Source organism: Ammodytes marinus (genome assembly GCF_949987685.1).
Source record: "Ammodytes marinus genome assembly, chromosome: 2".
NCBI classification, from domain to species: Eukaryota; Metazoa; Chordata; class Actinopteri; order Uranoscopiformes; family Ammodytidae; genus Ammodytes; species Ammodytes marinus.
In genome coordinates this window covers 1,545,458-1,573,226 of record NC_137231.1, presented here as the reverse complement: position 1 = coordinate 1,573,226, position 27,769 = coordinate 1,545,458, and the positions used below count along the sequence as shown (strand labels likewise).

The 27,769-nt window shown below is 39.9% G+C and overlaps 1 protein-coding gene across 1 annotated transcript in view; it reads left to right on the top strand.

The window, feature by feature from the left end:
* pdzd2 (PDZ domain containing 2) overlaps positions 1 to 27,769 on the top strand; it is a gene marked incomplete at its 5' end in the record, with an annotated part of 91,829 nt that overhangs the window by 43,294 nt on the left and 20,766 nt on the right. Inside the window, 6 exons of the mRNA XM_080048209.1 lie at positions 18,986 to 19,118; positions 19,837 to 19,924; positions 21,187 to 21,290; positions 21,580 to 21,718; positions 22,467 to 23,326; positions 23,549 to 23,693. Of these exons, the coding sequence (XP_079904335.1) occupies positions 18,986 to 19,118; positions 19,837 to 19,924; positions 21,187 to 21,290; positions 21,580 to 21,718; positions 22,467 to 23,326; positions 23,549 to 23,693 (1,469 nt within the window). The remainder of the gene's footprint in view (positions 1 to 18,985; positions 19,119 to 19,836; positions 19,925 to 21,186; positions 21,291 to 21,579; positions 21,719 to 22,466; positions 23,327 to 23,548; positions 23,694 to 27,769) is intronic.

Sequence of the window (27,769 nt, the reverse complement as noted above, 5' to 3'; positions counted from 1 at the left end):
GATAGATTCGATGTAATTTGGTTTTTGAGGAATGGATTTACTCAAAGACCAATTTACATTTGACAATGTACAGAAACTTCTTATCTGATTTAAAAAAAATTGTTTCTTAAAATAAAATTCTGCTTTGGAAAAAAAGTACAAGGGGAGGAATGTTTAACGTTTTAACTTCGGTGTCTAAGGACAACATGGCCGCTCTGGAATCCTCCCTCTTGGTGAAACTACTGTATAGATTATTCAGGAGTCGGCGCATATTACAAAACGAAAATCTGCCTGACCAAAACCCGGTTTGGGCAGGGTGTATAATTGTTGTAATATGCTTCCCGAATGTATTAGCCAGTATTTTTGTGATAACCTTTTAACAGTGTACATATATTTGCTTCATACAGGGGCTTTTGAAATGTATTATTTTTAATAGAGTCATTGACAGTGTTGGGAATAACGCCGTTTAAAAAAGAACGGCGTTAGGTAACGCCGTTCTTTTTTCAGTAAAACGGCGTAATCTAACTAATTACTTTTTCCGTCGTTACAACGCCGTTATCGTTACTGAACGTTAAATGCGGTGCGTTACTATGAATTGATTGAATAAACTGTGTAATCCGAAAGCACCCCTGGCTCCATACTACACACACTGCTAGTAAGGAGACCGGTGGGTTAACAACAAGATAAGCGAAGCGATTGTTATTTCTTATCCTGTTTTAAGATGTGTTTTATTCAGTGTGGATGACATTATAACTGTCAGTTAGCGCCATCACGTCAGTCAGCCGGAGCGCCTGTTTAGTGAAGTTTCTTTCTTTTTCTTTCTCTCTCTGTTGCGTGAGCGTGCGCGTTGCCGCAGTAACCACCTATCAATCCACGGTTGAAACGTGCTCTCCCTGAGTTTGTTTGCATCGCCCTTGTGAGTAAGTGCATGGAGTTTCCCGATCTCTATAAATTATGATTTATGCACGTTATTAAACAGCCGCGATTCGCCGGTTGCAACAGCTGTTTAGCGTGTCATCATGAGCCGAATATTGCTACTGTTATTTTCCTGGGATCTGTATGCTGCTGTGCATGTTAAAGAAGGAAATAAACAGGATAAATCCTTACTCCTCCTCTCATCGTCTCATGCTTCATAGTCTGACGTTTTTGGCCTTAAGTGGTGTTTTAGCCGACACCCCTGAAGTGAATCCAGTGATAGCAGATCAGCACGGTACATTCAGCAGTTTCCTCTACTACTTTTGTTGAGGACAAAATAGGCTAGGCCTACTTGAAGTGCAGGATAAACCTCTTGCTGTCTGTTGATGTGCAATAAATATTGAAGGTTATGTAGCCTACAAGTAGGCCTACCTGTCTGTTCTACTCATTTCAACTGACTTGTGAAAACTGCTCAGAAAAATCCAAATTTGTTGACATACAGCAACTTTTTTTTTACAGTAGGCTAACACAAATAGTTACTTTCCCTGGTAACTAGTTACTTCTATTATAAAATAATTCAGTTACTAACTCAGTTACTTTTTGGAACAAGTAGTGAGTAACTATAACTAATTACTTTTTTAAAGTAACGTTCCCAGCACTGGTCATTGATCATCCTAATTTTGAGTGGAGCAAGCAATATATGAAATTTCTTGTGAAATTCACAGCCAAATCCATCTGTGCCTACTGCTTTACCCGAGGGAAAAGATTTAATAGCATCAACTAGCTCCCTCTCTAGGACATTTGAGTCCAGTTCTAGCCTGGCCGATTCATCTCATTTTTGGTAAGTTGAGGGAGTCAAAGAAGTGACGGTAACACTTTAGTTTGATAGTCCACTGTTGACACTCAACAAGCCATCAGTAGATAGCAGTTGCATGTCAACAGTGAATGAGTTGACTTGACATTCAACAGAACTATCTCAACAGATAAGTAACATGTATTCAACTAACTGTAAGTTAACTATAAGTTGCACTATAAGTAGATGGTTAGTTGATATTCGACAGAGCTTGTTCTACAGATAAGAAACAAGGATTCAACTAACTGTCTGTTAACTATAAGTTGCACTATTAGTAGATGTTTAGTTGATATTCAACAGTGAGTAAGTTGATATATATTTAGAATGCATTCAACTAACTGTCAGTTAACTATAAGTTGCATTTTAGTAGATGTTGGTTTGTACACTTAGCATGCATTCAACTAACTTTCGGTTAACTATTAGTTGCATTCTTAGTATATGGTTAGTTGATATTCAACAGAGCTCTTTCAACAGATAAGAAACAAGCATTCAACTAACTGTAAGTTAACTACAAGTTGCACCATTAGTAGATGTTTAGTTGATATTCAACAGTGAGTTAGTTGACACTCAACAGAACTGTCAACAAACATGTAACATGCATTCAACTAAGTGTTAGTTAACTATAGGATCATTTTATTTTGTTAATTTCTTTTTACAGAAACAGTCTGCAACAGACATTATAATTTTTACTACATGTTCTTAAACTATCAGTTGAGTGTCAACTTCTAGTAAGTTGACTATCAACTGCTGTTATTAACCAATACTCAACTTACGTTTCATATGGATCAACTTTCCCCCCACTCACAAGGAACACATCTAATGAATGAACATTCAACCCTCTGTTGATCATATATGTTCATTGTAAAATAAAGATGAGAATATTTTATCAATCAATAGGCACCCTGTGTAGGTGATCTGTTGATTGTCATATGACTGTCGACAAACTATCAGTCAATATTCAACTAAGCATAAATAGACAGGTCTTAGGACTGTCAAATTAAAGTGAAAACTGTTTAGTGTCTACACACTATTAACAGAGCAAAACAGAGAAAAGTTGATTCTCAACAAACTATCAGTCAATGTTCAACTAAGCATTAGTAGAGAGGTCTTAAGACTCAAATTAAAGTGAAAACAGTTTAGTGTCTACACACTATTAACAGAGAAAAACACAGAAAATAGTTGACTATCAGTTGATTCTCAACAAACTATCAGTCGATATTCAACTAAGCATTAGTAGAGAGGTCTTAGGACTGTCAAATTAAAGTGAAAACAGTTGAGAACAGTAGACACTAAGAACTAGTAACAGTACAAAATAGAGACAAGTTTTGCTCAACTGACAAGTAACACTGGATGACCCCAAAGTAAAGTAAAAAAAATATAGGCAGAATATCTGAGCAGAAAAGCACATTTATTTGAAGTAAATTTAACTTTTTTCAGTAGTGACACAACAAGTAGGTATACAGCAAATACCATCAACACCTCAAAAAAGACAATAAAACTAATACATTTATTTATTTAGGTGTCATTTCGGCAATTTCTTAACCACATATCGTCCAAAAATTGACATTCAAAAAGCTCAGTAAAGTTTACCATAACACCCAGTACCACTAGTTATGATACTGAGCAAACAAATGTGTAACATCAGTTCTCATAAAACGCTATATGGTAAGAAAAATATATATAATTTTGTTGTGGACCAGAATATCAGAAGCTGCAGGTCGCTTGTGAGAAAATGAATTAATGAAATGGTTAAACAAGACACACTGATTCAGCAGTAAGGTTGGACAAGTGAGAATGCTTTTTATTGACTATAGCTCAGCATTCAATACTATAGTGCCCTCTAAACTCATCACCAAGCTCATGGACCTGGGACTGAACACAGCCCTATGCAGCTGGATTCTGGATTTCCTGACGGGCAGACCCCAGGCTGTGAGGATAGGCAACAACACCTCCTCCACCTTGACTCTCAGTACTGGAGCACCGCAGGGCTGCGTGCTCAGTCCTCTCCTCTACTCACTGTTTACGCACGACTGTATGGCCACACACAGCTCAAATAAAATAATTAAGTTCGCTGACGACACCACAGTCATTGGTTTAATCTCCGACAATAACGAGACAGCCTACAGGGAGGAGGTGAGGGCCTTGTCAACATGGTGCCATGACAACAACCTCCACCTCAACGTCACCAAAACAAAGGAGCTCATAGTGGACTATAGGTAGCTGCAGGGAGGAGAGCACGCCCCCATCCACATAGATGGGCCTGCAGTAGAGAGAGTCAGCAGCTTCAGGTTCCTTGGCGTACACATCACTGAGGACCTGTCCTGGTCACACCACACTGACACTGTTGTTAAGGCAGCAAGACAGCGGCTCTTCTTCCTCCGCAGACTGAGAAGGTTCGGTATGGGCTCCAGAATACTCTGCAACTTTTACCAATGCACCATCGAGAGCATCCTGACCGGCTGTATCACCAGCTGGTATGGAAACTGCAACGACCGCGACCGTAAAGCTCTGCAGAGGGTCGTGAAAACCGCACAGCACATCACCAGGTCTGATCTGCCATCCATACATGACCTCTACACCCGAAGATGTTGGAGAAAAGCACAGCGCATTCTCAACGACCACAGCCACCCTAGCCAGGAACTGTTCACTCTGCTACCGTCAGGCAGACGGTATCGGAGCATCAAAACCAGAACCACCAGGTTCAAGAACAGCTTTTTTCCGAGCAGCACAAGAATGTTGAACTCCGCAAGTCCCTTAACTGCTGTCTGAGACACTTATATATATATGTATATTCTTTACATTCATGTTTACATGTTGTGTGTGTGTATGTGTATATATATGTGTATGTATATATATGTATATATATATATGTGTGTATGTGTGTGTATATATATATATATATACTGTACATATATTCTAGGTTTATTTTATCTAAAATTTGGTTCTTATTGCACTATACGTTGTTACTCTTTTACTCTATATACTATTTTTAAATTTTTTATTGTTGCATTATTGAGGAGAGCTTGGAACACAAAAATTTCATTGCCAGCTATGACTGCTTGCCTGTTATGTTGTGCATTTGACGAATAAACTAACTAACTAACTAAGTAAATGTAAAATATATATGTTCTAGTCTCTCTTCCTTGAAGTGTATATCTTTGTTGTTTCTTAGTGCAACATTAAAAAAAATAAAAAACGTAACAGTGCCATTTTTTATTATGGACTGAAGATAAAACAACATAATTTTCACTCTCTTGTGACTAAAAACTAGTTTAACCTGGTCCTGCCACTGTTATTTGAATGAGCACATCGGAATAATTTAATCGGGGTTTGCTGGCCACTCCAGGCCTGCTGTGGGCCTACTCCTCTCCAATCGAAGCAGTTAGGCTGAAGAATCCAGGAATCTTGTCCTATCACCCAGTTGATCAACATAGAATGAAATGACCTGAGAATGACCACAACATAGTTCAAATGCATTTTGGTTTCCTTTATCCAAATCATTATAGCATTATGGTTCCACATTAGATAACATAATGCTTTGTATTGCTTAAATGAAATATATTTGGTACCCTAATCAAATAAAGTTCTCACTGAACCTTATACAAATTAACATAATTTTTTAATTAAAACAACCTATAATCTCTATGACCAATCTACACAACACCACATGCATAGACTCAGTTTTAGCTCACTTTAGTCTGAAATAGCAACGTGCACTTTGAATATGGAATTTGCAAATATGTATTCACATACAGTTTAGTATCTATAAACACAATTTATTTAGACAGATACTTGTGAAGCTAGACAGCGCTAGGCTCATGCTAACAGTGTTAATATAGCTAGCACGCTAATGCTAACGTAGCTATGCTAGCGGGAGGCCGCGTCGCTAATATATATCACATTATTCTTACATACACAAAATGATATCTCACAAATACCTCAGTTAACTCACCAATTATTTCCTTTGGCTAATGGCTAATTGGTCAAGCTGGCTTTTTAGCACAGAGCTGCTGCTTTTACTGACCAGACACACATCCATTTCAGCTGCCCAGGTCAGTAAAGAACCAACCAGGCTGGGGGAGTGCAAGTGCTTGAAAAAAGTGGGTAATCGTAATGTCGATACAGTTAGAAATTAAATATGTTTCCTAAATATCATATTTTCACCTTCCCAAAGTTTAAAATACATATTTATAGATCGATATATATTTTTTTCATATAATTTCTGCTCACAATATTATCAATAATTTCCTACAGATTGGTTATAGTTATTATTTATAAGTAAGTAACCATTACGTTCTCATTGTATTGCACAATGCCATATGTAGGCCTATTTAGGTCATCTAATCTTAAGAGGTTTATACAGCCATTGTTGATATCAGCAATTATCAACAAAAAAAAAACATAGATACATCTATATATATATATATATATATATATATGTATTTAAAACTTTTGGATGGTGATAATATGTTTGGAGACTTAATTAAAAAAAATTATAATTTTCGAATCTTATTGACATTACGATTACCCACTTTTTTTCAAGCACTTGAACTCCCTCAGCGTGGTTGGTATGGGCTTTTTGAGAGAGGTGTCGTTTTTTACTGACATGGGCAGCTGAAAAGATGGATGTGTATCTATGTCCATGATGTGTATCTGGACAGTAAAAGCAGCACCTTTGTGCTATGCCAGCTTGACCAACCCATCCATCTCACACTAAAGACCCGTGGGGGTCACAATTATGCTGCCATTAGCCAAAGGAAATAATTGGTGAGTTAACTGAGGTATTTGTGAGATATCGTTTTGTGTATGTAAGAATAATGTGATATATATTAGCGACGCGGCCTCCCGCTAGCATAGCTACGTTAGCATTAGCGCGGAGGTTAGCGCGCTAGCTATATTAGCACCGTTAGCGCGAGCCTAGCGCTGTCTAGCTTCACACGTATCTGTCTAAATAAATTGTGTTTATAGACACTAAACTGTATGTGAATACATGTTTGCATATTCAATATTCATAGTGCATGTTGCTATTTCAGGCTAAAGTGAGCTAAGACTGAGTATATGCATGTGGTGTTGTGTAAATTGGTCATAGAGATTAGATGTTTTTTTAATTAAAAAATAATGTTAATTTGTATAAGGTTCAGCGAGAATTTTATTTGATTAGGATTCCAAATATATTTCATTTAAGCAATACAAAGCATTATGTTATCTAATGTGGAACCATAATGCTATAATGATTTGGATATAGGAGACCAAAATGCATTTGAACTATGTTGTGGTAATTCTCAGGTAATTTCTTTCTATGTTGATCAACTGGGTGATAGGACAAGATTCCTGGATTCTTCAGCCTAACTGCTTCGATTGGAGAGGAGTAGGCCTACAGCAGGCCTGGAGTGGCCAGCAAACCCAAGAACCGGATCTAAAGAGAGCGAAAAATTATTCCAATGTGCTCATTCAAATAACAGTGGCAGGACCAGGTTAAACTAGTTTTCAGTCACAAGAGAGTGAAAATTATGTTGTTTTTTCTTCAGTCCATAATTAAAAATGGCACTGTGATGTTTTTTTTTCTTTTTTTAATGTTGGACTGAGAAACAACAATGATATACACTTTAAGGAAGAGAGAGTAGAACATATATATTTTACATTTACTTGTCCAACCTTACTGCTGAATCAGTGTGTCTTGTTTAAGCATTTCATTAATCCATTTTCTCCCAAGCGACCTGGAGCTTCTGATATTCTGGTCCACAACGAAATTATATATTTTTTTCTTACCATATAGCGTTTTATGAGAACTGGGGCCGTATTCACAAAACATTTTAAGGCTAAGAGTAGGTCCTAACGTGCTGGGGCCGTATTCACAAAACATTTTAAGGCTAAGAGTAGGTCCTAACGTGCTGATTTAGGAGTAACTCTCAAAAATAAGGGGCGTCTCACTCCTAATTTTAGGACTCCTAACTTTTTAAGATAAGTGTAATTCACAAAGCATTTTAGCGCTAAAACTAGCTCCTAAATCTATGAAAAGCTAGGAGTCCTCGAGAGGACTCCTAAGTCACTAAGAGTAAATCACAGACACTCATTTGATGGCATTTTGGAGAGATTTAATGCTAGTGAGCTTTACAAAAGGTACCTTAATAGCTGTAAGGGTTTAATGATCTTAGTAAAGCTATATTTAGAAAGTATAGACACATTTATATTTATTATATTTATATAAAAAAATATTTATTAATTATTAAGTTCCTTTTCCTGCAGTTGCTTTGGGTTTACGATGCACTGAAAGTTACTGTTGGTGTCACGTTTGGGTTTAATTTGTTACTAGAGTAGGCCCATATGTGGCGCTTCCATCTCCTCCATTCCACAGGTCCGCTACTGTATAGTTGCGTGTCTCGCCTTTTTCCTTCCGCATGCACTTTACGATTTTGCCAGTTGTTGTTTCTAAATTGTGAATTTCCTGGTTTATCGCTGTCTGACTATTGCTGCATAGTCCGCCGTTGAGGGAAATACAGTGAGAGTGCATGGCGTGCAGCTGTTCAATGAGGATATTTTTTCCGATTCAAATCATTGTAACATTTTAAATGAATAGACCTATGTGGCGCTATTGTAGGTTAATTGTGAACGAATGTGTGGGAAACCCTGCAGTATCTTGGTTTCATGTTAAATCAGTGTCACTTGTCATTAATTGTATATAAAAACTCTTCACTTTAATACAGCGACACGATATGGATATCTCCCAGGTTCTATCATAAACTCACTCTTAGCTCTCATTCCCTCTCAGCCAATCACTGTGGGCATAGAAGGTATGAACATGACATCATCCATAGCAACAGGGTCAACACCGCCCTCTAGTCTTAGCTTAGGAGTTCCTCCCATTCCTTAGTAAAAGTTGATCTTATCAGCTTTGTGAATAGGTTTTAAGAAATTACTCCTTACTAAGAACTTTTAGTGCTCCTTAGGAGTACTCTTAGCGCTAAGATAAAATGATTTGTGAATACGGCCCCTGATTTAGGAGTAACTCTCAAAAATAAGGGGCGTTTCACTCCTAATTTTAGGACTCCTAACTTTTTAAGATAAGTGTAATTCACAAAGCATTTTAGCGCTAAAACTAGCTCCTAAATCTGTGAAAAGCTAGGAGTCCTCGAGAGGACTCCTAAGTCACTAAGAGTAGATCACAGACAACCATTTGATGGTGTTTTGGAGAGATTTAATGCTAGTGAGCTTTATAAAAGGTACCTTTAATAGCTGTAAGGGGTTAATGATCTTAGTAAAGCTATATTTAGAAAGAATAGACACATTTATATTTATTACATTTATATAAAAAAAAAATTATTAAGTTCCTTGTCCTGCAGTTGCTTTGGGTTTACGATGTTACTGTTGGTGTCACGTTTGGGTTTAATTTGTTACTAGAGTAGGCCTATGTGTGGCGCTTCGCAGCATCTCCTCCATTCCACAGGTCCGCTACTGTATAGTTGCGCGTCTCGCCTTTTTCCTTCCGCATACACTTTACGATTTCGCCGGCTGTTGTTTCTAAATTGTGAATTTCCTGGTTTATCGCTGTCTGACTATTGCTGCATAGTCTGCTGTTGAGGGAAATACAGTGAGAGTGCATGGCGTGCAGCTGTTCAATGAGGATATTTTTTCTGATTCAAACCATTGTAAAATTTAAAATTAATAGGCATATGTGGCGCTATTGTAGGTTAATTGTGAACGAATGTGTGGGAAACCCTGCAGTATCTTGGTTTCATGTTAAATCAGTGTCACTTGTCATTAATTGTATATAAAAACTATTTACTTTAATACAGAGACACGATATGGATATCTCCCACAGTGTTTCTATCATCAGCCAATCACTGTGGGCATAGAAGGTATGAACATGACGTCATCCATAGCAACAGGGTCAACCCCGCCCTCTAGTCTTAGCTTAGGAGTCCCTCCCATTCCTTAGTAAAAGTTGGTCTTATCAGCTTTGTGAATAGGTTTTAAGAAATTACTCCTTACTAAGAACTTTTAGCGCTCCTTAGGAGTACTCTTAGCGCTAAGATAAAATGTTTTGTGAATACGGCCCCTGATGTTATACATATGTTTGCTCAGTATCATAACTAGTGGTACTGGGTTTTATGGTAAACTTTACTGAGCTTTTTGAATGTCAATTTTTGGATGATATGTGGTTAAGAAATTGCCGAAATGACACCTAAATAAATAAATGTATTAGTTTTATTGTCTTTTTAGAGGTATTGATGGTACTTGCTGTGTACCTACTTGTTGTGTCACTACTGAAAAAAGTTAAATTTACTTCAAATAAATGTGCTTTCCTGCTCAGATATTCTGCCTATATTTTTTAACTTTACTTTGGGGTCATCCAGTGTTACTCGTCAGTTGAGCAAAACTTGTCTCTATTTTGTACTGTTACTAGTTCGTAGAGTGTCTACAGACACTAAACTGTTTTCACTTTAATTTGACAGTCCTAAGACCTCTCTACTAATGCTTAGTTGAATATCGACTGATAGTTTGTTGAGAATCAACTGACAGTCAACTATTTTCTCTGTTTTGCTCTGTTAATAGTGTGTAGACACTAAACTGTTTTCACTTTAATTTGACAGTCCTAAGACCTGTCTACTTATGGTTAGTTGAATATTGACTGATAGTTTGTCGACAGTCATATGACAATCAACAGATAGTCACCTACACAGGGTGCCTATTGATTGATAAAATATTCTCATCTTTATTTTACAATGAACATATATGATCAACAGAGGGTTGAATGTTCATTCATTAGATGTGTTCCTTGTGAGTGGGGGGAAAGTTGATCCATATGAAACGTAAGTTGAGTATTAGTTAATAACAGCAGTTGATAGTCAACTTACTAGAAGTTGACACTCAACTGATAGTTGAATATTTGTAAAGAACATGTAGTAAAAAATTATAATGTCTGTTGCAGACTGTTTTTGTAAAAATAAATTAACAAAATAAAATGATCCTATAGTTAACTAACACTTAGTTGAATGCATGTTACATGTTTGTTGACTGTTCTGTTGAGTGTCAACTAACTCACTGTCGAATATCAACTAATCATCTACTAATAGTGCAACTTGTAGTTTACTTACAGTTAGTTGATTGCTTGTTTCTCATCTGTTGAACGAGCTCTGTTGAATATCAACCATCTACTAATAATGCAACTAATAGTTAACTGACAGTTAGTTGAATGCATGTTACGTGTACAACACAACATCTACTAATAATGCAACTTATAGTTAACTGACAGTTAGTTGAATGCATGCTATACACTTACCACTTTATTAGGTAAAGTGGCCGGTGGCTTATAAAAACAAAAAGCTAATCAGCCAATCACATGGCAGCAATTTAATGCATTTAGGCATTTAGACGTGGTCAAGACAATGTACTGAAGTCAAACCGAGCATCAGAATGGGGAAGAAAGGGGGTTTAGGTGACTTTGAACATTGCATGGTTGATGGTGCACGGCAGGATGGATCCATACTTTCATGTTGTTTACGCCAAATTCTGAACCTGCCATCTCAATGTCGCAACTGAAATCCAGACTAATCAGACCAGGCATGTTTTTCAATCTCCTATTGTCCAATATTGGGGATCCTGTGAGAATTGTAGCCTCAGTTTCCTGTTTTTAGCTGACAGGAGTGGCACCCGGTGGGGTCTTCTGTCGCTGTAGCCCATCTGCTTCAAGGTTGGTCGTGTTTTGTGTTCAGAGATGGTATTCTACATACCCTGGTTGTAACAAGTGGTTATTTGAGTTACTGTTGCCTTTCTATCATCTCAAACCAGTATGCCCATCCTCCACTGACCTCTGACTTCAACAAGGCATTTTACGTCCACACAAATGCCGCTCACTGGATATTTTTTCTTTTTCAGACCATTCTCTGTAAACCCTAGAGATGGTTTAGAGTGAAAATCCCAGTAGATCAGCAGTTTCTGAAATACTCATACCAGCCCTCCTGGCACCCTCAACATTGCCATGTTCAAAGTCACTTAAAACCCCTTTCTTACCCATTCTGTTGCTCGGTTTCAACCTCAATAAGTTGTCCCGTCCAGGTCTACATGCCTAAATGCATTGAGTTGCTGACATGTGATTGGCTGATTAGTTATATGTGTTAACAAGAAAATTAACCGCTGTACCTAATAAAGTGGCCGGTGAGTGTATACAGTGCTGTGTGAAAGTTTGTGAACCTCTTGAGCCTTTTGGAATTTTATTTATTTTAACCATTATTAATTCATTTTTTTCAATACCAGTATTTTTTATATGAAATAACAGATGTTTGTTTATCAATTCAAAATTTTTCTTTTCCAGAAATCAATTGTTAAAACAGATAAAACAAATTATTTGACAAATGTTGTATGTGCAAAAGTTTGTGAACCCTAGCTGCATTGCTTAAATCGAGCAAGGTAAACACAATCAGGTGGGCCAAACTGATTGATGAAATAGACCAATGGAATGAGAGATCTTTAGGGAAGAAATTGGGCGCCACTAGATAAAACAAAGATAAAACCAGGTCAGTGTAGGCCCACCAAACTGAACCCATACAGGTCAGACATGCTAAAAGGGAAAAAAACCTCAGAGGATCTCAGGAATAGAGTTGTGATGCTGCACATTTGTCTGGGGACAGCTATAAATTAATTCAAAAAAAGTTTGAGCTCCATCGGTCCACCGTGAGGCAAATCATCTACAAATGGAGAGCTTTACGAGTGACTGAACATCTGCCTAGAAGTGGACTTCCTTCAAAAATATCTTCAAGCGCCACAAGAAAAGTATTTTTTTAGTTAAAAGCCAATCCACATATTACATCTAGTGATTTGCAGACCTCTCTTGCAGCATCTGGGACAGATGTGCATGGTTCCACAATAAGAAGAAAACTCAGTCAACATGGCTTTCAAGGGAGGGTTGCTGAAGAAGCCTGTGCTCTCAAAAAAGAACAAAACAGCTTGTCACTACTTTGCCAGAGAGCACCTGGAGATACCTGAAGTCTTATTCTGTGGACAGATTAGTCCAAAATTGAACTGTTTGGTCATAACCAAAACCGCCATGTTTGGGCAAAAACGCAACTCTGCCTACCACCAAGAGAACCTTCTCCCAAGTGAATAATGGTGGTGGCAAATGGTCTGCAAATCTCCAGATGTAATGTGTGGGTTGGCTTTTACCTGAAAAATCCCTTTTCTTGTGGCGCTTGAGAATATTTTTGAAGGAAGTCGACTTCTAGGCAGATGTTAAGTCACTCTTAAAGCTCTCCATTTGTAGATGATTTGCCTCACGGTGGGCCGATGAAGCTCAAACTTTTTTATACGAATGTATAGCTGTCCCCAGACAAATGTGCAACCTCTGAGATTGTTTTCCCTTTGAGCATGTCTGACCTGTATGGGTTCAGTTTGGTGGGCCTAAACTGACCTGGTTTTATCTTTGTTTTATCTAGTGGCGCCCAATTTCTTCCCTAAAGATCTCTCATTACATTGGTCTATTTCATCAATCAGTTTGGCCCACCTGATTGTGTTTACCTTGCTCGATTTAAGCAATGCAGCTTAGGGTTCACAAACTTTTGCACATACAACATTTGTCAAATAATTAGTTTGATCTATTTTAACAATTGATTTCTGGAAAAGAAAAATGTTGAATTGATAAACAAACATCTGTTATTTCATATAAAAAATACTGGTATTGAAAAAAATGAATTACTAATGGTTAAAATAAATAAAATTCCAAAAGGCTCAAGGGGTTCACAAACTTTCACACTACACTGTATAGTATCAACTAACTCACTGTTGAATATCAACTAAACATCTGCTAATTGTGCAACTTATAGTTAACTTACAGTTAGTTGAATGCATGTTTCTTATTTGTTGAACAAGCTCTGTTGAATATCAACTAACCATCTACTAATAGTGCAACTTATAGTTAACTTACAGTTAGTTGAATACATGTTACTTATCTGTTGAGATAGTTCTGTTGAATGTCAGCTCATTCACTGTTGACATGCAACTGCATATCTACTGATTGCTTGTTGAGTGTCAACAGTGGACTATCAAATTAAAGTGTTACCGAAGTGACTACTGGAGGAACAACATAATCAAGTGCTCGCTAGATTTGATGTTGTTGGTGATTGAACAGGTCACTACTGAGCTGAAGAACTCAAAAGTCAAATCAGCTCACAAGAAGAAATTATTAAAGTAAAAATGGGTGATACTTTCATGGACATTGAATGATCTATAAAAGACAGTGTTGCCAAAACAGCTAGCCATCAAAATAAAATAAAAATACAGAAGAGATACAGAGGACTACGAGAGGAATCAAGTATACAGCTGGGAAAAAAAACATTCCCCCGAACCGGCGGTAGGTGCGCCATTACGCACACATGCGTTCTCTCCCACAGCCGCATCCCAGAGAACATAGAACTTCTGGAGCGCTTTGAGTGCGAGAAAAGCACTAAATAAATCCAATCCATTATCATTATGTGTTAATTATGATATCTGCATATAACAACCAAGAGAACACTTACAGACGTATTGCTCCAAGAATCCGACATCTATAACATCTCTACAGCATTATTTCTCTGTTTAACACGTGTGGGAAGTAAATTCATCCACTTATTCACAACAGTAACGTCACAGAATGCACTACCCATTTTTTGCCTCTAGGCGTCGCACTCGCACCACCAATGATGCAGAGCAGCCTGGCAGAGCAGACTCAAAACAATTAACTTTAACATTTCTCCAGCCAGAACAGAGACCATGACCTGTTGCTCTAAAGAAGAGAGGCATATTGGATATTACCATTACTGAACTTGGCTCCAACAAAAGGACTAAATGATGAACTTTAATTAAATGTGATGTTATAAACTGTTATTCTGTGTGTATTGGCTACATGTGTATATTTTTTCAACTGATGCCAAATGTGTAAACTGCTGATTGACAGATGTGTCAATCAGTCAATGGTTTTCACCATTTTGCAAAGCCTCTTATCAAAATTACCATGTGGTGTTTTTTCTTTAGCCTATTTCAAAATCATTTTATAAAATGTATATGTGTTTTTATAATTATGGTCTACATAATTAAGTAGGCTTCTTGTAATATTCAACAAGTCATTGAATGTTTGGACCCAATTTGCAGTAATTTATGTTTCTTCCTCTACGTAAACAGATGCCGACATATACTATGTATTACATTTCACTGGCTCTTTATTGAGATGTTATTTTTCTGGGAAATATTAATGTGTGATGATGCCCTGATTATATCCAGTTCCTCAGTAATCGGGACTGCCGTCTGATATGACTTCTGCAAATTGGCACATCCCTTGCTTTTGTATAAATATACACTCACCGGCCACTTTATTAGGTACACCGGTTCAAGTTCTTGTTAACATTTCTATCAAACTATATAAATCATGGAAAGCCTGTGTGTCTGTCAGTGTGTGTCTGTCATTCTTAATTTTTCTCTGTTGAAAAAAACTTGATTTGTGTGGATCATTTGCGCTGCGATCACTGCCGAAACTCCGCCTATTCGCAGCTGGGCCGACTCATTTCACCGGTCGGTGTGGCTTAAGTTGCTGTTGGTAGCAACAAGAGGCGCCATATGTTTTTTTGCTTTGTTTTGTGCAAGGGGGGACACAATCTCCTGCATGTTGTTGTGTCATTGTGGCTGGTGGTCTTTGTGTAATGGTGTGGGGGATACTTTCTTGGCACACTTTGGGCCCCATATGGCGCTTTCCCACTGCGTGGTATCAGCTCAACTCGACTCAATGTTTAGTGTTTGCACGGCAAAAACATGGTACCTGGTAGCGGCTGCTTTTTTGGTATCGCTTCGCTCTAGGTTCCAAGCGAGCTGAGCCGATGCTTAAAGGTGACGTCGGCAGACTACTGGCCACTGATTGGCCAGAGACTAATGGCTTCATTCTGTTGTATACTCCCAAACTCTCCGGGACTTTTCAAATGTATTTTGTCTCGCCGCGTGCAGCCTTCTCTGGCTCTCGTTCATTTGATTTGCGTCACAGATCCGAAAAAACGTAATGAAATGTCCATATATTCGCTAAGCTCACCCAGTTGTGTTGGTTGTTTGGGATGTTACTTTAAACATACTGTAGGCTACACGAAACGAGAGGAGACGTGTAGGGCAGCTAGCAGCTATATAGCCTATAGTAGCCAGCTGGGACAGACATGATAGCGAGCGATTACATTACAAGCCTCGGACTGCACTGATTACCTCAACAAATGATTCAGGCTGAGACATGGCTTGCATTTGAAAACACGTATCCTGAAACAAGCACTAAACAGTCAACTTTATGATGTCCGTGTTTACGTGAATAGGGATGTACGTGACACATCCCTACAGCTGATTTAGTGGCAGAGTCACACATCGGGACACCAGTCCTCCCTTTTAATGGCCCGTAGCAATATTCTTCTACTTCCTTTAGCAAACAGATACAAGGGGGGTATTTCTGAAACATTTTCCATCCGTACTTTTGGCAGTTGGTTCAGTTAATAGTTAAACAACTGCTCGTAATTTCTGCTTTGCTACTTGGTTCTGTAGTCGGCTTTCTGCTCCTTTGTATGACGACCCCGCCCACTTTCAGGAGGTACTATTTGCAGTGGACAATGATCCGTGCTGCTACCAAAGCTGAGTTGAGCTGAGTCTGCCATGTGATTGGCTGATTAGGTATTTGTTTTTATAAGCCATTGAACAGGTACCTAATTAAGTGGCCGATGAGTGTATATACAGGTCCTTCTCATATAATTAGCATATTGTGATAAAGTTCAATATTTTCTGTAATGTACTGATAAACATTAGACTTTCATATATTTTAGATTCATTACACACAACTGAAGTAGTTCAAGCCTTTTATTGTTTTAATATTGATGATTTTGGCAAAAAAGTAAAGAAAAACCAAAAATCCCTATCTCAAAAAATTAGCATATTTCATCCGACCAATAAAAGAAAAGTGTTTTTAATACAAAAAAGTCAACCTTCAAATAATTATGTTCAGTTATGCACTCAATACTTGCTCGGGAATCCTTTCGCAGAAATGACTGCTTCAATGCGGCGTGGCATGGAGGCAATCAGCCTGTGGCATTGCTGAGGTGTTATGGAGGCCCAGGATGCTTCGATAGCGGCCTTAAGCTCATCCACAGTGTTGGGTCTGGTGTCTCTCAACTTCCTCTTCACAATATCCCACAGATTCTCTATGGGGTTCAGGTCAGGAGAGTTGGCAGGCCAATTGAGCACAGTAATACCATGGTCAGTAAACCATTTACCAGTGGTTTTGGCACTGTGAGCAGGTGCCAGGTCTTGTTGAAAAATTAAATCTTCATCTCCATAAAGCTTTTCAGCAGATGGAGGCATGAAGTGCTCCAAAATCTCCTGATAGCTAGCTGCATTGACCCTGCCTTTGATAAAACACAGTGGACCAACACCAGCAGCTGACATGGCACCCCAGACCATCACTGACTGTGGGTACTTGACACTGGACTTCAGGCATTTTGGCATTTCCTTCTCCCCAGTCTTCCTCCAGACTCTGGCACCTTGAGTTCCGAATGACATGCAAAATTTGCTTTCATCCGAAAAAAGTACTTTGGACCACTGAGCAACAGTCCAGTGCTGCTTCTCTGTAGCCCAGGTCAGGCGCTTCTGCTGCTGTTTCTGGTTCAAAAGTGGCTTGACCTGGGGAATGCGGCACCTGTAGCCCATTTCCTGCACACGCCTGTGCACGGTGGCTCTGGATGTTTCTACTCCAGACTCAGTCCACTGCTTCCGCAGGTCCCCCAAGGTCTGGAATCGGCCCTTCTCCACAATCCTCCTCAGGGTCCGGTCACCTCTTCTGGTTGTGCAGCGTTTTCTGCCACACTTTTTCCTTCCCACATACTTCCCACTGAGGTGCCTTGATACAGCACTCTGGGAACAGCCTATTCGCTCAGAAATTTCTTTCTGTGTCTTACCCTCTTGAGGGTGTCAATGATGGCCTTCTGGACAGCAGTCAGGTCGGCAGTTTTACCCATGATTGCGGTTTTGAGTAATGAACCAGGCTGGGAGTTTTTAAAAGCCTCAGGAATCTTTTGCAAGTGTTTAGAGTTAATTAGTTGATTCAGATGATTAGGTTAATAGCTCGTTTAGAGTACCTTTTCATGATATGCTAATTTTTTGAGATAGGAATTTGGGGTTTTCATGAGCTGTATGCCAAAATCATCAGTATTAAAACAACAAAAGACCTGAAATATTTCAGTTGGTGTGCAATGAATCTAAAATATATGAAAGTTCAATTATTAGCATTACATTATGGAAAATAATCAACTTTATCACAATATGCTAATTATATGAGAAGGACCTGTATATAACATATATATATATATATATATATATATATATATATATATATATATATATATATATATATAAAATCAATGTATTTAGGCATGTAGACTTGGTCAGGACAATGTGCTAAAGTCAAATCGAGCATCAGAATGTGGAAGATTTAAGTGACTTTTAACGTGGCATTGTTGATGGTGCACGGCAGGATGGATCCATGCTTTCATGTTGTGTATGCCAAATTCTGACCTTACCATCTGACTTTGGCAACTGAAATCCAGACTCATCAGACCAGGCAAGACTTTTCCAATCTTCTATTGTCCATTTTTGTTGAGCCTGTGTGAATTGTAGTCTCAGTTTCCTGTTCTTAGCAGACAGGAGTGGCACCCGGTGGGGTCTTCTGTTGCTTTAGCCCATCTGCTTCAAAGTTGGTCGTGTTTTGCGTTCAGAGATGGTATTCTGCATACCCTGGTTGTAACGAGTGGTTATTTGAGTTACTGTTGCCTTCACATCATCTCGAACCAGCCTGCCCATCCTTTTCTGACCTCTGAAATCAACTAGGCATTTTCGTCCTAATATGATGCCACTCACTGGATATTTTTTCTTTTTCGGACCATTTTCTGTAAACCCTAGAGATGGTTGTGTGTGAAAATCCCAGTAGATCAGCAGTTTCTGAAATACTCAGACCAGCCCTTCTGGCACCATCAACATTGCCATGTTCAAAGTCACTTAAACCCCCTTTCTTAACTTCAATAAGTTGTCCTGTCCGAAAATTAACCGCTGTACCTAATAAAGTGGCCGGTGAGTGTATGTATGTGTGTGTGTGTGCGTGCGTGAGTGCGTGCGTGCGTGTGTGTGTGAATATATATACACGCACAGTCGCACACACACACACACACAATGTTGTGCTGATACTTGTGCTTCTGTGTGCAGTCGTGGAGATCAGATCCTGGAGGTGGATTCAGTGAGTGTGCGTCATGCTGCTCTCAGTGAGGCCTATGCTATCCTCAGTGAGTGTGGCCCTGGACCGGTCAGTCTCATTATAAGCAGACACCCTAACCCCAAGGTAAGAGGAAGTCTGTCTCTTATATATGTATGTACAGATTTCCATTATCTTTCAATATATTCACAATATATCTAGAACTGTGTAGGTGGCCAATAATCGATAAGCCAATTTGGGGTGTATTTTCAAATCCCACCAAAGGTACTTACATCCTGTAAGAAAGAGCCATGCCCTTGCTGTCATTAAGAATGACACATAATGATACATTTGTCAGACTGCTGCAGGGTTTATCGAACGGTTGGCTGTGCCCTTCTGATCCTTGACCTTTACAAGCCCTCCAGCTTCTGCTACAGAAAACCAGAACCATTCTGCCACCTCACATTATACTTCAATCATGGGTTTTTCATGATGAGAGGGGTTGCAAAAGTCAAATGTTCTTGCTAAAAATTCTGTGTCTCAACCTCATGAGATACAAATGGGGAAATCTTAGCACTCTTGAGAGTCTCTCATTCTTACATTTACACTCGCTTCTTCACATAAAGAGTTACAGAAGTAAATATTTGAAGAATAATAAAGAGAGCTTGAAAAAGAAGATTGTGTGTGCAATATTCTTTATGAATGCCATGTTCTTATTTTTGGTAAAAAGTTGCACTTATACTTTTTGCATCTTTAATCTTCTTACATATAATGCATCCATTACTGTTATCTTTCTAGGAGTTGCCAGGATTAGTGTTTCAAGTTGTTCCAGTTGTGATGGATGCATCTCATTGTCTTTTCTCAGGTCTCAGAACAGGAGATGGATCACATTATAGCTCGGACCACACACAGGGAGAGAATGGGCAAAAACAGTCATTCATCTCACTCCCAAGGTCTGAACTCTTTACCCTTCATCTACATTTGACTTTCCTGACCTATTTACTCCAACACTTCAATCATTCAAGTTAACTTTAGCATTTCACACATGTCCATGTGACATTAGCACCCATGTTCAACTAATGCTGGGCTTACACTACACGACTTTTCACGCGATTTGACAGTCGCAGTCGCAAATCACGGGAGTCTTGCTGGAGTTGTGGCGCGTGCCCATAATCTCAGTCGTTTGGTGTATGGTGGTCTTCCGACCCGATTTCAGCCAGTCTTCTCCCCGTCTTGACATTCCGACATTATCAAACAGGTTTGATATTATCGTTAGTCTTAAAGGGTTGGCTCAAGCGAAATGACGTAAACACTCACACTCTCTCCAGCAACAAACACGACGCAGGAGGAGCGGCATTAGTCGCGACCTGTGTCCAGCTGTGAGGCACTTTTTCCGGACACTTTCACGTAGAAGCCTCGGCTTGAGAACCAGGTTGTCACGCGCAACCTTAACACTTTACCGTCAAATACAGGTTTAGGAGTGAGAGTTATTTGGGGACGATATCAGCATATACATTTGGTCAAATAACTACAGGATGTCCCCCGCTCGGAATATTGAATTAACTTTTTTTTTATTAAACACAATCGCGTTTGCAGTTTTTAAAGATATTTTTTGGGCATTTTTATGCTTTTATTGATAGTGAAGAGAGACAGAGGTGAAATGGGGCAGAGAGGGGAGTGACATGCAGAGAACGACCGCGGGTGGGAATCGAACCCGGGTCTGCTGCTGGGCCCGGCCCGGGAGGGGGACGCCTTACCAACTGAGCTAAAGGCGCCCCCACGTTTGCAGTTTTTAACGTGATCATGCATGACACAAAGCCTACGTGATGAGGGCATATAGTTGTTTATACACCCAGTCCATTTTACCTGCTAAAAAAATATATTTTATTTCACTGAAATCACTTTTAATCCCCCGTAGCAGGATCGGAAATTATATTAATTTCAAAAGGAATCTAGTTGTAGTCTTGCAATATGAGACCCCCTGTCTTTTCAAAATCTCAGTCTGTGACTGAGATCTAATGACTCTTCAGGTGTAAGTTAATTGTCTTTAGATGTGAGAGGCTTTCAGTCTTCAGTCTTTTCAAAGTCTTTTAAAAGTCCTCTAGTGTAAGCCCAGCATAAGTGTCAAAGAAAGTTCAACAGCATGGTGCAGATGCCCAAAGTCAAATGTGTTTTATGCTATGATGTATCTGGGTTGAACCGTGGTAATCTGTAGGTTTCTCCTGTGATAATGCCCACCCAGCCATGACAGACGGGCAGGAAGATGGTTCCCCTAACCTCAGCTGGACCATGAAGAGATTCCTTGAGCCTGCCAGTAAAGTAAGTGTCCATTCAACATGTGCATATTACTGCTTAGCTTGTACAGACATATCACTAGGTTTGTTTTGTTCTTAAAACTGGTACACAGGCAGGCACTCGGTACAGTTATTTTTCCAACAAAGTGACCTGTGAAATAGTACATACAATGCACATACCCTGTGTTCTGGCCTCATCTTTTCCTGAAAGAAAAAACTATTAACAAAATAAAGATGGGTTTCTTTTTACATTTTTAAAATCCAAACGTTGAAAGATCATTAAAAAAGTTTCTTCCATTTTCACAATTGTGTAGCAGGGCTCCCTGAGCTCAGAGACAGAGTTATCTCACTCCTTCCTATCTGAACCCCTGCTGATGGGCCTGATCAGCGATGAGACACTCCACCTGCACAGCTGCACTGCCTTCATCAATGACAACTCAGCACAGCCAAATGGTAAGCTATCACCCGTAAATACCATGGAAAAGGTTTTGGGCTGGTGTCCTGGGCCAGGTTTAAACTTAGCTCAATATTAAAGTGATTTTGAATCCAAAAGAACGGAAAATGGCAATGTAAGCTTTGATTTAGTCAGTGTTTTTTAATCCTGAGATCCTGAGGGAACATTTGAGTTAATCCAGGATTTAAAATGGGTTTACATCTAACCTCCTAAGACACAGGTTCATTATCAGTGCTCATGATATAAACCAAGTTACAGTGTTTGTGTCAAACGTAAAGGCTGACTATTTTCATTAAAAAACAAAGCAGAGTCACACCAAAGTAATCCGACTCAATGATCACTTCTGCTTTACTAGAATGTGTGGTGGTCTGTTTACCTGCACAGCCCTCCCCCCCCCGCCCACCCCTCCCAAAAACCAAAAACATCGTGAAGACGCTCAGGCCGCTGCCACAGCCCTGCATGCTACAGCCGAATGACTATCGGGACAAAAACTTGGTTTCCAAACTGTTTAGTGGATGTGCCTCACAGCAGTGCGATTGATGACCAAATATTCTCTTAGTATATTAACTTTGGTTAGGGGAAGCTCAACATCCCACAAATTTTCCCATATATTACAAAGCATATTTAATAAATGTTTCAGAAAATTAAAAATGTAAGACTGTGCTAAATGAAGGCCTACTCTTGATTTAATGTATACTATACCTCATACCTACATCTTATTTTCAGCATTCAACCCCTCTATTACAGAAGTGTATGGCCGCCCTGTGTGCGATGCCTCACAAGACCAGAGCCCTATCCATGTTGATGAGCAGGTGGAGGCAGAGTGGGGCCCCCCTGCTGTCTGCAGCCCAGCCTCAGTGAGGAGCCCACTGCTACGACAGAGACACATGATGTGCACTGAGGATGAGCTCAGTGATGGACAGACTGACTGTGACTCTGTTAACATCTCCAGAAGTGATCCAGCAGGCGTGAATCGATCATTATTAAATCTAGATGGAGACAGTGCAGATAGTGGGGCTGTCCAGGGCTGTCGGAACAGTGATGAGACCACACCCCTCTATGAGAGTGTCTCACAGTGTGAGGAAGGTATTAGCAGTCAGTCTGAATCAGCTGCTTCTGCCCACTTCATGCCTATCCACTGCCCCTTGGACCAAACACCAAAGGCAGCAAGCCATGTGGCCTTTGGCTCCAGGACTTTGACCCTCCATGGCGAGAACTCTAAACATCAAGATGATGGAGAGTTGGAGTCAAAGCGTTCCCCTAAGCTGGAGCATAAAGCAGTGACACGGGTCAAAAGTATGATGAGTGTTGAAGCATCCAGCCTGCCCCAACAGCAACAGTCCAGAGTTGATGAGCCCTCTCCATCCCAGCCCCTATCCAGTGCCACACACTGTGGAGGAAAGTCTGGGACCTCTGGGACTGGTGGCCTGATGTCGCTTCAGAGCTGTCCGAAGGGAGACAGCAGCCCACCTGTGGGGGTCTGTTCTGTAGAAACTGTGACCATGTGGAGAAGGAAGGACCAGTCATTCGGGCTTGACTTGGAAATAACATCATCGCCTCTGAAAGTTGTTATCGTTGGGTTAAAGCCTGGAGGTGCAGCACAAAGGGTATGTCTGGGTTTTTTTTCACCTTCATACCAGTCCAATATTAGTGAATGGATAGTTCAGATCTTATGCCACCTTCTCTGATGGAATTATTTATTAAAAACAATAAAAGATATTAAAGTAAAATAAAAATTCACATTGTTATCTTTATTCTGACTTGAGCAGTGGCCATTTTGTTGGTGAGTGAATGGCTAAAAAAAAATGATTTTGTATTTGTACATTCAGGAATCTACTGGAAAGCTATGTCCTGGAGATGAAATTGTAAAAATTGGAGAAAAACTGTTGTGCTTCTCCAGCTACCAGGAAATCTGTGAGCTCATGCTCAACCTTCCCATGATACTGTCTTTGGAAGTGAAAAGAGCAGTTTCAGGTAAGACTTGATTTAGAACCACTTCATTCTCCAGTTCAAGGTCCTGTGAAGAGACACTGGTAAACAAAACCACTGGGAAGTCCAGCTAAAGACTTCATTTGGCTAATGTTTTGCTGCAATGCAATGTGATTTCATATAGCAATGATCTTTGTTAGCTAATCAGTTATTGATGCACTATCAGCACACAGAAATTCAGTGTATAATAAAAATCAAATGCCTGTACTTTTCAACAACACCCATTATCAATAGATGTTGCTGTTATGACTTTACGGGTTGGTCTAACTTTGGTCTCGAGGTAAAATATTAATATTTAGTGAGTGGATACAGATAACTTTTTTAATTAATCTATTTGGGTTTGGATGTATACATTTACTAATCATTGGTTTGAAAAAGTCACATTATTCTACATTGTTCTTCATGTATTGTGTCCTGTGATTTCTGTACTTGTTTATTGGTCACACGGACTACAGTACTAGGTTAGGCCTGTAGGTGCTCCCTATACATTTTGTATACATAGTATGATGTTGTATTAGATGGAAGATTGCACTATAGCCAAAATAAAGTTGAGAATTCTCACGTAAAAACCTTACAGAATTCATTCATTCGCATTACAAATAAAAGGTTTTGTTTTTTAATTTTATATTTGGATCCAAAGAAATATTGAGATCTGTGCTATCGTGAAGTACAAAAAGCTAACGTTTCGGCTATACCAAAAAAAAAAGGCTATGGATGAAATGGAATTGTGGTTAGAAGTCTTTCATAACTGCAAAAAAAGCCTCAGTTTCCTGGGGGGTCCTCAGCACCACTTGTATGTCCCCACCGATGTCAAAATCAAACCCAGACCCTTGCCACGACCCATATTGTCTTAAAAGCAACATTTTGCATAGTGTGACTGGTTAAAATGTACTGTGATTTCCCTTTATGATCTTCTATTACCATTGTTTTAATGCGAGTCTACTGTTTATGTTGCAGTCTCTGTGAGTAACTGTGGAAAGTTAGTAAATTTCTTCATCATACGATTGTGAATAATTCGTCATCCTACAATTGTATCCTAAACCCCACCTGTTGGGGTGTAGGATGGCCCAGAGAAAAGAGGGCCTACTAGTAACCACAGGTTTGATCACCAGCACCGGACAAGAGGGTGTTATTTGTAAGACTAGTGGTGGCTGGTATTACATTTAGGGTGCCCACCATCTCTACCATTTTGTCCTTGAGCAAGACGCTTAACCCCAAAACTGCTCCAGGGGCGCTGTACTATGGCTGACCCTGTGCTTTCACCCCCTCCGAAGTGTGGTAACTTGAGAAAGGATATGAGAAAATACTAGGGCTGTCAAAATTAATGTGTTTAATTTTGGAGATTCATTTAAATTATGTAACGCGTTCTAAAACATTAACGCCGTTAACGCAGTTTTGTTTAATTCCTGTCACGTGTTCACGTGTGCAGCCAAACTACACAAAGCAAGCCGCCTGGTTATAGGACAGTCACTGTCAACATACTCACTCCCCCCCTCCTGTAGTCTGCGGTGCGCGCTGTATGTGTCTTTACTTTTACCGCTATGTGAAAACAAGAGGGCGAGAAAAAAAGACGAGACAGCCTCGTATGACAGGCGAACGAGCGGGGGAGGGGGGCGTGCAGGATGGCGATAGCTGCCGCTGTACACAGCCTTATGAGAGGTAGGCTACACAGGCGAACGAGCGGGGGGAGGACGATTACTCCGACTTCACAGAGAGTTTTTGGTCCGACGTCACACAACCACGGCAGCACATTTATTATGGGCAAAGGAGGTGCAAAACCGTTTATTGTGAAAAATTAACTAATAGTCTAAAGTAAATTTGCCTGTATTTTTTATAAAATAAAGCCTACTAGGCTATAATATAGCAAAACCTATTCTGCATCTAAAGTGATATCACTTATGTCGTCAATGTGAAATTGCAGGAGGCTGATATCTTCAGGGGGTTAGATAAGATAAGATATCCTTTATTCGTCCCACAGTGGGGAAATTTCGGTGTTGCATCACACATTAGAGCAGGAATAAGAGCACACAGGAGTAAAGAGCACACAGAGGGCACAGCAATAGCTGTAAATGCTTATCTAGCTTTAGACTTTGTATAAGCTTATGTTTTAGCTTTAAACGTTAGTGGTGATAATCAATTAGTTAGTGGTTGTAATGAGTCATTATTAGTGTTCCCAGTTTACAGTTTAACAGAAGATGGAAAAAGGTAGCCTGGAAATCCAGACCCAGACCCATATCTAGAACGATATAGGGTCTGGCCATGATCAATAGACCTCCCCAACTCAAGGGGCGGCTCCTACTCGTGCATTTCAAATACCACTGCACGCAATTGGATAGCACTACAACCAATCAGAGCAATGAACAAGGTGACGTATTAAGCCACGTTCGTTTAGCGAACAGCGGGATTAACTGTTAAATTAAACTTTTGGCGTGGTCGGTCGGCAAAACAGAACATTCTTCTTACTTGCTAATGAAAGATTTGAGTGCCTTCTTCCAAATTGCAAAGTGTCGAGGCCAAAGCCGTCTCAAACTCAAACAACATATCCACAGCCATCTCTGTTGTTAACTATCACAGCTTCGACGGCGCATGCACAGCACTGTCGTCATCTGGTTACGTCCGCCCCAGAGCACCATACATAGGGCTCTGGCCCGCCCATATCAGATAGTAAGATTTGATTGGCAGCTCCAAATTTTCCAACATAGTTAATGAGCTCCAATGGATCATGTCCAGACCAACAGGCTGAGCAAATAAAAATGTGCCAGCGGCAGGTCTGGATATCCCAATAGTATCCAGCTGCATCCCCGGAGAACAATACCCTGGCGGGCGGAAGTACTGTGGCTGGGCGGAAGTTACCTAATAATTCTTTTTTTTTTTTAGACAAATAAACGTATTTATCGCTGAAATTAACATAACAAAACGTAACGTTATTTAGACAAATTACACTCAACAAAAATATAAACGCAACACTTTTGTTTTTGCTCCCATTTTTCATGAGATGGACTTAAAGATCTAAAATTCATTCCAGATACACAATATTACCATTTCTCTCAAACATTGTTCACAAATCTGTCTAAATGTGTGATAGTGAGCACTTCTGCTTTGCTGAGATAATCCATCCCACCTCACAGGTGTGCCACATCAAGATGCTGATCTGACATCATGATTAGTGCACAGGTGTACCTTAGACTGTCCACAATAAAAGGCCACTCTGAAATGTGCATTTTTTTGCTTTATTGGGGGTCTGGGGACTCAGAACCAGTCAGTATCTGTTGTGACCACCATTTGCCTCATGCAGTGCAACACATCTTCTTCGCATAGAGTTTATCAGATTGTCAATTGTGGCCTGTGGAATGTTGGTCCACTCCTCTTCAATGGCTGTGCGAAGTTGCTGGATATTAGTGGGAAGTGGTGCACGCTGTCGTATACGCCGGTCAAGCACATCCCAAACATGCTCAATGGGTGACATGTCCGGTGAGTATGCTAGCCATGCAAGAACTGGGACATTTTCAGCTTCCAAGAATTGTGTACAGATCCTTGCAACATGGGGCCGTGCATTATCTTGCTGAAACGTGAGGTGATGTTCATGGATGTATGGCACAACAATGGGCCTCAGGATCTCATCACGGTATCTCTTTGCATTCAAAATGCCATCAATAAAATGCACCTGTGTTCTTCGTCCATAACAGATGCCTGCCCATACCATAACCCCACCACCACCATGGGCCACTCGATCCACAACATTGACATCAGCAAAGCGCTCACCCACACGACGCCACACACGCTGTCTGCCATCTGCCCTGAACAATGTAAACCGAGATTCATCCGTGAAGAGAACACCTCTCCAACGTGCCAGACGCCATCGAATGTGAGCATTTGCCCACTCAAGTCTGTTACGGCGACGAGCTGGAGTCAGGTCAAGACCCCGATGAGGACGATGAGCATGCAGTTGAGCTTCCCTGAGACGGTTTCTGACAGTTTGTGCAGAAATTGTTTGGTTATGCAAACCAATTGTTTCAGCAGCTGTCTCAGTGGCTGGTCTCAGACGATCTTGGAGGTGAACC